The sequence below is a fragment of the Sorex fumeus genome, unplaced genomic scaffold (assembly GCF_029834395.1).
Source record: "Sorex fumeus unplaced genomic scaffold, SorFum_2.1 ptg000051l, whole genome shotgun sequence".
NCBI lineage: Eukaryota > Metazoa > Chordata > Mammalia > Eulipotyphla > Soricidae > Sorex > Sorex fumeus.
Genome location: NW_026606108.1, coordinates 37,428,793 through 37,440,398, shown reverse-complemented (window position 1 = coordinate 37,440,398; position 11,606 = coordinate 37,428,793). Strand labels below are relative to the sequence as shown.

The 11,606-nt window shown below is 46.7% G+C and overlaps 1 protein-coding gene across 1 annotated transcript; it reads right to left on the bottom strand.

The window, feature by feature from the left end:
- Positions 1-164: 164 nt before the first annotated feature.
- Positions 165-11,586, bottom strand: KIF20A (kinesin family member 20A). The gene is made up of 19 exons (XM_056124660.1): positions 11,454-11,586; positions 10,703-10,888; positions 8,478-8,567; positions 8,264-8,383; positions 6,871-7,009; positions 6,562-6,749; positions 6,342-6,471; positions 5,988-6,182; positions 5,780-5,891; positions 5,478-5,546; positions 5,102-5,245; positions 4,726-4,891; positions 4,453-4,614; positions 4,219-4,358; positions 4,022-4,124; positions 3,538-3,733; positions 2,692-2,783; positions 2,373-2,510; positions 165-682 (listed from the first exon to the last, which is right to left on the bottom strand). Exons 2-19 carry the CDS (start codon positions 10,865-10,867, stop codon positions 359-361), a joined length of 2,673 nt encoding a protein of 890 aa, XP_055980635.1. The 5' UTR covers positions 10,868-10,888; positions 11,454-11,586; the 3' UTR covers positions 165-358.
- Positions 11,587-11,606: the final 20 nt, after the last annotated feature.

The following is an 11,606-nucleotide window of genomic DNA, read 5'->3' as shown; positions in this document are numbered from 1 at the left end:
TTGGTTCTGCACTCAGGGATCACTCCTGGAGGGGGTTTGGGGACTTTATGTGATGCCAGGGACTGAACCCAAGCAAGCCCTACCTGCTGTAGGATTAAAATAATTTTAATTATTTTGCTGAATTTGAAATTCAAATGAAAATGTGAGTAATATATTTATTTAACATAACCTTTGATTGTGCATAGAAACCATATGAATAAAAAAGCATGGGATTACATAGGTGATTATATTACAAGAAGGGGGTAAAATAATGTTTGAGTATTGCATTTCAAGCAGAGTTCGAGGTATATGGTAAAGCTTAAAAGAGATTAGGCTGAGCAGCTGACCCACCTCAGGCAATCATTCTTATTCTATCGCCTTAGAATTTTTTGCCAAAAGGCCCTGATTTGAGTAAAGGGGAGTGTCGTGAACGAAGGATCCGGGCATAAGGGCTGCAGCTGGTTGAGCTTTGGCAGGTGGGTGTTCGGGGAAGTAAGTTTCGAAGAAAAGGTTTCTTCCCTGGCGGCTGCTGATTTGGCTGCTGATTTTCCTGGTTGGCACCAAGACGCTTTTTGGTAGAAGAAGTCTGTCCTTGTTGGAGTTTTAGGACAGTGTGGTACTGCTCTGCGATGCAGGCTGCCTTTTTCCGAAGGTCTAGTTTTACTAGCATCATGTTATTCTGCAGCTCAGCCAGAGTCTGGTCCTAAAGAAAAGCAATAAAGTTACAAAAGATACTATGTCTGGTGGGCTGGAGCAATGGTACAGTAGGCAGGGTGTTGCTTTGTACACGGCGGACATGTTTTCGTTCAATTCCCAGTATCTTGTATGGTCCTCCAAGCACCGCCAGGAGTAATTCCTGAGAGCAGAGCCAGGAGTAACCCCTGAGTATTGCCAGTATGACCCCAAACAAAGGATATTTTGTCTAGTACATTAGGGAACCAACGCAAGAGAATGCATGTTTTCTGCTAGTTAATAATACAAAGATTGCTCTTTAAGGTTAAAACTTATAAATGGTGGGTATTTCAAGACCCAACAAATTGGGTTGGCGATGTGCGTGGCTCAGTGGTAGGAGTACTTGACAAACCTGGGTGAGGCCTGGGTTTGATTCTTTGCACAGTAGTTTAAATAAACCCCCCAAATGGCACTTAATACAAGGGTGTTTTCTTTCTTCTTTTAGCCATAACCGGCAATGCTCAGCGCTTATTCCTGGCTATTCTGGCTATGTGCTCCGGGATAACTCCAGCAGTGCTCACTTGGGGGACCATAAGAGATGTCAAGGATCAAACCCGGGTCAGCCACATGCAAATCATACGCCTTACCTGCTGTACTAGCTCTCTGGCCCCTATTTTCTTTTTATTTTTTTGGTTTAGTTTTTGGGCCACACCTGGCTCAGGGTCATTGCAGTGCTGGGGATGGGATACAGGCTCCCCAATGCAGTCTGTGCTTCAGCCCTTTGAGCCATCTCTCTGTCCCTAGAAGGGTACTTCCTAATACAGGTGGTTTGATATTGAATATATTTACATAATCTGTGAATCTCTTGGCTCCTGGGCCAGAGCAATAGTACGGTACAGCCAGTAGGGTAGGGTGCTTGCCTTGCACATGGCCAACCAGGCTTTGATTCCCAGGATATGGTCCCTGAGCTTTGCCACCAGGACTGATCCTTGAGTGCAGAGCCAGGAGTAAGCCCTGAGCATCTCCAGGATAACCCAAATAACCAAAAAAAAAAAAAAAAACCTCCTCAGTTTCTAGGATCAGATACTGTGTTTGGTACATGACTTCTTTTTTGTTTGTTTTGGGGACACACCTGGTAGTTCTAGGGAAACTATGTAGTACTAGAGACTGACCCTGAGGCTACGGCATGCCAGGCATGTGCTTCAGCCTGTTGAGCTAGTGATCTGGTACCCTTGATTTTGGGAGAAAAAAACAGATCTGAAATCAGGATGTAATTTAGTGATGACTAATGGTCATAGCTAATAATTTTTTGTTGTTGGTTCATAAAATGATAGCTTCTTAAAATATAGGCATCTTAGGTAAAATATGATCTTGTCATCTCCCCAGGGTTATTATAGAAAAAAATGCCTAAAGATTATTTAGCAGAGTCCCTCATGTTTGGTGAAGAGTTATTTTGCAAGGAAGAAAAAAGCCCTGCTGACTGTAAAAGGACAGTCTGAAATGTTTGCGCTGGGGCCAGAGCAAAAGTAACTAAGGCATTTATTTGCCTTGCTTGTAGCAGCCCCAGGTTCGATCTCCGGCATCCCACATGGTCTTCTGAGCAATACCAGGAGTGGCCCCAATACAAAACAAAAAAGTCTGCTCTTTTTCTTCATCCCTCTTTCTCCTCACACATACTCTAGAGAGGGCTGCTGAAAGAGAAAGGGAAGGAACCCCCTAACCTGTTTGCTTAAGGTGTCATCACAGGTGGTCAAGACTTGACGAAGTTTTCCTGCTCCAGTGCTGTGGCAACAGGCTCTTTCTGCTGACTGAAGAGACTCGCTGAGCTTCTGAAGCTCTGATCGCAACAGCCTCACATTCTGTAAAGGGAGTATGAGATTGTGGCCAAGCCTGATCGGATAGTGATCTGGAGGAGTCAGATAGGAAAGGCTGCTAAAAAGCAGTCTTAATAGCAGTGAAAGCAGAGTGAAAGAGCCACCATCAAGGACTGCACACAGACCCGTGAGTTCTCATGAAAAGGACAGGTATGTTGGCAGTTACCTTCTGGCCCTCCTCTAATTTCTTGTCCACATCAATGGTGAAGAGCTTGGCTGAGGGTGGTGGTTCCAACATCCTCTGATACTTCTGGAGCTCTAAGGCAAAGGGAAGGTAAAGGTAAAGGCCCTCCCGTTGATCGTCGATTTGCTCGAGCGGGCCCAGTAACGTCTCCATTGGAGACTTTGTTGTTACTGTGTCTGGCATATCGAATACTCTCGGTAGCTTGCCAGGCTCTCCGAGAGGGGCGGAGGAATCGAACTCGGGTCGGCCATGTTGGCCGCTTGTAAGGCGAACGCCCTATAAGGCTTTTAATGTGTCGACTTTCTAACCTTGGACTGAAGTCTTTTTTTTTTTTTAATTTTTTATTTTCATTTTTTTGCTTTTGGTGTCACACTCAGCGATGCTCAGGGGTTACTCCTGACTCTGCACTTAGGAATTACTCCTGGTGGTACTTGGGGGACCATGAGATGCTGGGATTGAACCCAGGTCAGCCATGACGTGCAAGGTAAATGCCCTGTGCATTGAACTATCGCTCCGGCCTGGGACTGAAGTTTTAGACATAATAGCAGAGTGCAACAAGTATAAAAAGACCACAGGCAGGGAAGATGGATCAAAGGGCTTGACCATAAGATTCACATGTGGGAGTCCCGGGTTCCATTCAGGCCACCACATGGGCTGAGTACTGCTGGAAGTGGCTCCGAAATAAATACTTTTATAAAAAGAGAGGCACATGCATGCTGGAGTGAAAGGTCAGTGGGAATGTAGCTTGGACTGAGGAACTTAGGCTGCAGTTATTGTTTGAAAGCCTGAGTAAGTGTTACATCTCTCCTTCCTTCTGCACTTCCTTACCTTCAGTGGTGGTAGACAGCTCTGCTCTGCACTGTTCTAGTTTAGCTTTAGCCTCCTGGAGCTGTTGGGTAGAGGAAGAATTTGCCAACCTTTGTGACCGCCGTAGGGTACATTCAGACTCTGACTGTTGCAGGACTGGCTGCTTTCTGGCTTCCCTCAAGAGAGCCTCGAGCTCTTCAATCTTCTCATCCCGCTCCTGAGAGGGAAGCAGAGAGCACAATTCCATCCTGAGACCAACAAATCCTGAACAGAACAAAGCCTTCCCTAATACTGATGGTCGAAAGCCTGTTTGTTTAGCACTTAAGCCATTTCCTGACCAACCAAACCCTTTATTCTTCAGAGATGACACAAACTACAAAGCACTGAGGAAAAAGGAGAAAAGTAAGTTACATCTGCCTGCCTAAGTTTATAAAGTCTGTAAAACCACAGGCAAACTGGTGATGGAAACCAGAGCAGCTGGGTGGGTGAGTTCATGGTAACTCACCTGAAGCTCTTCTTGGTAAAAAATTGTCAGTGACTCCTTCAGGATATTCAGTTTCTCTTCATACATTTCCTCCAGTAATTCCTTCTGAGTATCCAAATGTTCACTGCCAGAAAGAGAAGTGAGTAATTCTGACTTAGAGGCCCCTCTCTCCCAGCCTTTAGTCTCGGTGACAGGCGACTGAGCTGTCACGGGCGTACCTGCACCACTGTTCCCGCCGCTGCATCTGCTCCACCATCTCATTGCAAATCTCATCCCGCAGCTGCATCTCCAACTGCAATTTTTCCTGCCTCTCTTTCAAAAGCAATGTTTTCATGGCCTCTACCACCTGCAGGAGCTCCTGCGTGGGAACACCTGGGTCAGACAGCTGTCTGGAAGACCGCGTGAGCACGTGCTGCCATCCTGCTGCTGGACCAACTCTCCTAACTTCTTACCTCTTTGCTGTATCTGGAGATGTCAACTTCGTTATCCTCTTCATCAAGGTCTGGTTCTAATTTTGCTCCTGTCTCTAAGGTGGGAGATTCCCGCAGACTGTGTTCCTTGATGAATGAATACAATGATGGGAATCCCAGATCCACGGGTGGCACATGAACAAGCTGGTAGTGGGGGGAAAAAATCCTCACTGAATCCAAAACAGTCTTTAGAAGATTTCTTAAGGAAAGGCACTGGTCCAAGTGAGCATAACTCTCCAACTACAAATTTCTCACCTGGCTGGCAATAGCTGAGAACTTGGCCACGTGAAGGGTCTCATCATAGGTGGATGCACAGGGGTTCACGTTGACAATCATGCAGGAGCGACCTCGGCCTGTGAAAAAGCCCTGGAACACCCGAGTCAGCTTGCTGTCACGGAAGGGAACCAGGTTCTGCTTTGACCTAGCAAAGAATCAGAGAACAGCGCTGAGAACAGAACTCCAATTCCCCAGGTATCTCCCACCAGCTCCATTGAGGACCAGGAAGTTTCTTAGCAAATTGCAGAATTACTGGCCACTGGTTTTTCCAACCTTTTTTTTTTTTTACCTGCAGACTGTCAGGTGAAAATTGCAGCTTTAGACCACCCAACCCACAGCTTAGTCAAAAACTTACCTGTTTTGCTGGTTTTGGCGCAGGGCTGCAATACAGCGGCCCAGGGTGTGCAGAGAAGTGTTAATGTTTCCTGCTTCCTTGAGCCGCTCACCACTCTTCTGATCTTTGCAGCGCTCTGAGCCAGCCAGATCACAGAGTGACAACCTAGAATGTGAGAAAGGATTGACATAAGGACCCCACATGTTATGAGCCATCCAGCCTTTCATATAGTTCTGGGGGAGGGGAGGATTCACCAAGAATCTCTGTATCAAAGAGAGAAGAGCAAGAATTTCAGAGATAATTCCTCTGAGGCCCCCCCTCCACTCCTCCCCTACAATGTTCCCTTTCCCAACTACCATTTATGGCCAAGCCCAATTTTCTCAATGGAAAAACTTACTCGCTTATTTTGGGAACTGTGTCCCCTTCTCCCTGAAGGTGCAGGATCCGGATTGAAAAGATGCTATGACTGGAAGTTAAGAGAAAGGGATGTGTCACTGCATTGTTTCTTTCTTTTGGGACCATACCCAGTGGTGCTCAGGGCTTACTCCCAGCTCTCTGCTCAGATCATTCCTTACATGATCAAACCTGGGTCGCCTGCATGCAAGGCAAACACCCTACCCACTGTACGATTGCTTGACTGCAGTTTCCTTGTCCAGGTAAAGTGAGTGCTAAAACTTCCATGAACACAATCCCCCTTACCTGCGACTAGAGTTTTGGTTCAGGTGGGTGCTGGCAAAGCTCTGGTTTTTACGACCAACTTTCAGGAGTTTCCAGGCCTCCTCGGCATCCTGAACATGAATCCAATTGAGATCTAAGACCAAGGAGAGAACACGAGATGCAAACACCTGAGCCTTCCAGGTCTCCCCCAGGCCCTCCTGGGCTGTACAGCCCCCTTGCTTCTCCATACCTTTCACATAGGGATTGCCATTGTGATCCTCACACAGTCGCAGAGTTTGCCTCTTGCGCTGCTGGTTAGGCAGTTCTAACAGGTCATACAGGAGTTCATTGTAGATCTCAAAGAAGGAGACCCAGATGGAGAACTGAAATTCTGCAGGGACACTCACAGGGGCAGTGTCCGGCTGTGCCCATCGGTAACTTGTTTCTGGGGAAGAAATCAGTACACTGGGCATCAGTCCTCAAAAACCCACCTGCCCTTGGTTGGCGGGGGTCTAAGGAGTACAGGTTGCAACAGGTCTGTCCCTGTGGTAGCTGTCGGAGGCAAGGAGTGTTACCTGGCACAGAACCCAGTCCTGGTACATACCATCCAGCTGGCTACTGCTGGTCATCTGGCTGGTGGAGGAGAACCCAGCGATGCCACTGTCAAAGCTAGTGCTAGTACCCATCCGACTTTCAATGTAGACACTCCTCTTTAAGGAGGTAGACAGCTCCTCCTAAAGGGGCCCAAGAAGACAATAAATAAGCACAAAACTTTCCAAATATTGGTCCCTCTATGCCCTACTCTATAGACACCAACACTTCACCTCTTGGAGGCCTCCATTTAATAGGGCCAGTTTCTTTAGCTCTTCCTGACGGATCTGCTTATGGTCCAGCCTGATGACCTCATTGGAAAGCAAGGGCTTCAGATCAGGTGTAGAATGAAGCTGACCCTGGAGACTGTTGAAGATCAGAGCCAGGGACCGTGGCAGGATCCCTCCATCCTTGATGGTACCTGAAGGTACATGAAGAATGGACAGTGGGACAAGTGCTTCCTCCCCCCGCCAACTGAGAGGATCCACGGATGAAGATATCAGTATAGCCCAATTAGCAATCCCATGAAGCTTACTACTTACCCTGAATTGTGTGAGTTTTCCCTGAGTTGGTGACTCCGTATGTATAGATGAGCCAGTTCTGTCCTTTGAGCACGTCCTTTATCATGTCCTTTATGGTCAGGTTGAAGAAGGATGCCTGTCCCACTTCTGGTCCGAAGATCTAGAGAGAGATCAAATTTCTCAGAGGCCTATTGTTCCTCTCCTCCCTGCCTCCAGCAGATGACATTCTTCCTGGGTGGTCGGTTCTGGAGTGCAGTTCAGAGAACACTACTTCCTATGTGCTTTGAGCTGGCTCCTGAAACATGGAAGACTTAAGCCCTCTCTTGTTAGTCCTTTTTTTCCCCCACCCCAGTCAGCAAAGACTTAAGGTATGCTATCTACCAGTGTTTCCCAAGGGGGGTGACACTGCCCCTTGGGGAACAATGAAATTAAGGGAGAAAGTGTTAAGAGTCTTAGGACATTGTGTGTGTGTTGGGGGGCGGGGAGGGAGCTGCTTTATATTTGTCTGCTTAGAGAAGGTAATTTCCAGGGAGACAACGAGTGATTCCCAATTAAGTTTGGGAACCTCTCTCTCTCCACTACATTCAGAGCTACAACTTGCTCTTCAAGCCCATGTTCTCCCATGAACATGTACTTCGCTTGCTTGTCTTGATGTTTCTTTGCTGTCCATGTTCCCTCTTGAATACATTTCCTCTTTCTTTCTCCTCACATCGTGCTAAATAAATTTCAATAAAAATTGTGTTGCTTCAGTAAAAAAAAATAAAATAAGTTCAGAGCTACACACACATTGGGGCAACAGAATGGTCATGAATTGAGTTTAGAATCAGGTCCCCACTTTACCATAGTCAAGTTACATGATGCATCTTCACTGAGCCACAGTATCCTTGTGGAAAATAGGGACAGTGATGACACTAATTATAGAGTTGCTGGGGGGCTGAGGAGAGAGTACAGCTGGTAGGGTGTTTGCCTTACATGAGGCCAACCCAGGTTTAATCCCCGGCACCCCAGACATTCCCCCAAGTCTACCAGGAGTGATCCCAGAGCACAGAGCCAAGAGTAAGTCCTGAGCACCATTGGATATGACCTAAAACCCAAAATGTTAAAAAATAATAGTTTCAGTTTCTGGGGTCCAGAGACTTAGTTCAGTCTCAGCTGATCCCTGGATTATTTCATGATCTCTTGAGCATCACCAGAAATAACTCCCAAGCATTTTTAATTTTAGGGTGCTCCCCTTAAAAACAAACAACCAAACAAACAAAAGCTGGCCATCAATGTACATAAAGTACTTGATACGACTAGTGTTATGAATAGGCCTCTCAATGGTAGACATGCCTATTGGAACTCAGAGTCAAGTAAATAAATCTCTACCTTTTAAAGAGGGAGTCAAGTTGTCGCGTACATTGTACCTCCATACCTGGGAAAAGGTGAACCTGTGGGTGGCTTGTCCAATTCCCCGCTCATTGCTCTTCTGGGCAAAGGAGTCTTTGGGTGCCCGTAGGACAAGTGTCTCTGTATTTTCAATATGGACACAGCCCTGAGAAGGGGAAAACCATCGTCAAGAAGGAGACACTCATTGGACACTCTTCTGAACTATATCATTCCATCCTGAATCTTCCCTCTTCACTTACCTGATCTTCCTGGCGTCCCAACTCTGAGGGCAACAAGGGTCTGACCCTTAGGTATACTTTCACCTTCTCGGTGTTATCCTCACATGGAACCTGTGGGAGAATTCCAGGCCAGGAACATCGGTTAACTACAGTGGTTACCTCTGAGCAGGTGGACAAAGCAGTTTCTGGGAATCACATTAGACCCCTACTCCTCTGCAGACATCTTGTGCATCTAACTCTTTGGTTTTATAATTGTTCCAACCTATTTGGTCTTTTTCACTATTTTCCCACTCATCCTGTCTTTAAGTTACCCAGAAACCTGGCTTGTCACACTAAGCTAGGATTGGATGACTGGCATAATAATCAGCATGTGTCGGCCTGAGTGATAGTACAGTGGGTAGAGCATTTGCCTTGCAAGTGGCTGACCTGGGTTTGATCTCCAGCATCCCATATGGCCCCCCAAGCACCGCCAGGAATAATTCCTGAGTGCAGAGCCAGGAATAATCCTTGAGCATTGCTGGGTGTGACCCAAAAAGAAAGAAAAAAAAATCAGCATGTGCCGGATACGGAGAGGGCACAGAATAGAATGTTCAACATTGTGAAAGCGGCCTGCTGATTTTGAATCCCAATTCCATCATTTAGTAACTATGGAAACTTGAACAAGTTATTTGAAGTTTCTGCCTCAGTTTCCACTTTTGTAAAATGTGGTTAGTAATAGCAGGTCCCCAGGGCCAGAGAGATAGGGTGTTTGGGCCCACATGGTCCCTTGAGCCCACCAGGAATGATCCCTGTGTATAGAGCCAGGAGTAAGCTCTGAGCATCACCAGGTGTAGTGTAAAAGCAAAGTAATAGTAGCCCCCCCCCCATTTTTTCATCAGATATTTTAGAGTGGTTACTATGTCCAGCAAGGAACTCTGCAGAGTCTCAGAGTACAGGGCATTGTTGTCTTCTGGTTTCATAAAATTTTCTTTTATGAAAAAGGAGATAATAATTGTTTTTAACCAGGGCAATTCCTCTCCCATGGGCTATTTAGCAATGTCAGGAAAGGTTTCTTGGTTGTCACTGGAAGTAGTATGACATCAGTGGGAAGAGGCCAAGAATATATTAGGAGGCAGAAAATAATTCTCTGTAAGAAAAATGTATTTAGTCCCGTATATCAATGATGGAGCTGAGAAACCTCAGCCTGGCTAGAGAAAGGCTCCAAAATGGAAGTGGATGGTATTAAAACCTGGGTGTGGGGCTGGAGCGATAGTACAGTGGGTATAGTGTTTCCCTGGCACACGGCGGACCTGGGTTTGATTTCCGGCATCCCATATGGTCCCCTGAACACTGCCAGGAATAATTCCTGAGTGCATGAGCCAGGAGTAACCCCTGTGCACCACCGGGTGTGACCCAAAAAGCAAACAAAAAAATAAAATAAATGATAGCACAGTGGTAGGGCATTTGCCTTGTGTGCAGCCAGCCCGGCTGAGTCGAGTTCGATTCCTCCGCCCCTCTCGGAGGGCCTGGCAAACTACCGAGAGTATTCAATATGCCAAACACAGTAACAAGAAGTCTCACAATGGAGATGTTACTGGGCCCACTTGAGCAAGTCGATGAACAACGGGAGGACAGTGTTTTACAATAAAAAAAAAAATCCCCTGGGTGTGCATTTCACTTACTTAATGGCACCTGTTGGGCTTCATCGTAAAGGAGAGATAACTATTATTTCTCATTGGATTAATAAGAGTATACACTTGAGGGGCTGGAGAGATATTTTAGCTAGTAGGTTTTATGAGGCCGACCCAGCTCCAATTCCTGGTATCCCATATGGTCTCCTGAGCCCCAGCAGGTGTAACTCTTGAGCATCACTTGAAACCAAAAAGGGGGTGTGGTGGCTGGAGAAATAGTACAGCAAGTAAGGCCCTTTTCTTGTATGTGGCCAACCTGGGTTTGATCCTGGCATTTTATGTGGTCCCTTGGGCCCCACCAGAAGTGATTCCTGAGTAGAGTCAGGGATAATTCCTGAGCACTGACTGGTTTGGTCCAGAAGATAAAAAGAGTATATACTTTAGTGTTTCTCATTACTGCAATGTAAACTTATTTTCTAATGAATACAAATGCTTATGTTTCTTACTTGTCCTACTCTTTATCTTGAACCGATCTCTGATCTCTCACAGAGCAGGATTACTTGACTTTGAGTTGATATTAATGCTGACAACTAGTAGGCTGAACCTATCCTTTTGCCCCCAAGTCACCTCCTTTACCTGTTGCTTGTCCTCTGAGGAAGTGGAGATGTCAGAGCAGTCTGAAAGTAGCTTCTTGCGAACAACAGACCCCAAATCTGCAGCTGTGGACTCAAACATGGGGGAGACTACGACCTCGTCATCTGACAGTAAGCCGGCAGGCGGAGAAAGGATCCCTTGTGACATGACAACAGGGGCAGCTTCGATCTAAAGACAAGAATGGGCTGGGTGTAGTAGCACTTGAGGAATTGAAAAGATAAGAAACAATACCTTGGGGCCAAAGCAGTAGTACCGTGGGTAGGGCGTTTGCCTTGCATGCAGTCAACCCAGAATCCCGTATGATCCCCCCAGCACTACCAGGAGTAATTCCTGAGTGCAGAGGCAGGAATGTGCCTTGTACATCGCCGGGTATGACTCAAACAGCAAAAAAAAAAAAAAGAAAGAATACCTTTGCGCCACCACACCTTGTCTCCCCTGCAACTACAAGCCGAAACTACAAGCCAAGGGGAAGGGGAAGGGAGGAAGGAAATGTGGGGTTAATTATTTAATCCTGTCCAACCGTTAGCAGGAAAGAAACTCCGGCTCTAAAAGCAGAACTCGTTGCAATTAAGATGCCTCGCCCAGTGGTGCCGTGGAGGTGGTGCAGCAACCCTCGCCGCCAGCGCCAGCGAGCGTTCACAGACGAATTTAAGAGGAGAGAAAAGAAAAGGATGGCAGCTCATTTTCGAAAAGTCTTATTCTTCGAGGGTCAGAGCCGGTACCGCACACTCACCCAATTATGTGACGGTGGATCTATGCTCCGGCCCCAGCTCCCCCACGCTCCGCTGCGGAACCTGCGCCTCCGACGCCCCAGAGCACAGCTCCACCCACGCGGTGCACCTTTGTTCCCAATACAGTGTTTTAAATTACGCGCTGGAGTTCGCTG

What these genes read in the sequence shown, in the direction of transcription:
- KIF20A (XM_056124660.1), bottom strand. Translation starts at nt 10,867, where the DNA reads ATGTCACAAGGGATCCTTTCTCCGCCTGCCGGCTTACTGTCAGATGAC. An exon ending in ACAGTTCCCAAAATAAGCGA is followed by an intron (nt 5,246 to 5,477) that starts GTAAGTTTTTCC and finishes CTCACATTCTAG; the next exon opens with GTTGTCACTCTGTGATCTGG. An exon ending in CGCCAAAACCAGCAAAACAG is followed by an intron (nt 4,892 to 5,101) that starts GTAAGTTTTTGA and finishes ATTCTTTGCTAG; the next exon opens with GTCAAAGCAGAACCTGGTTC.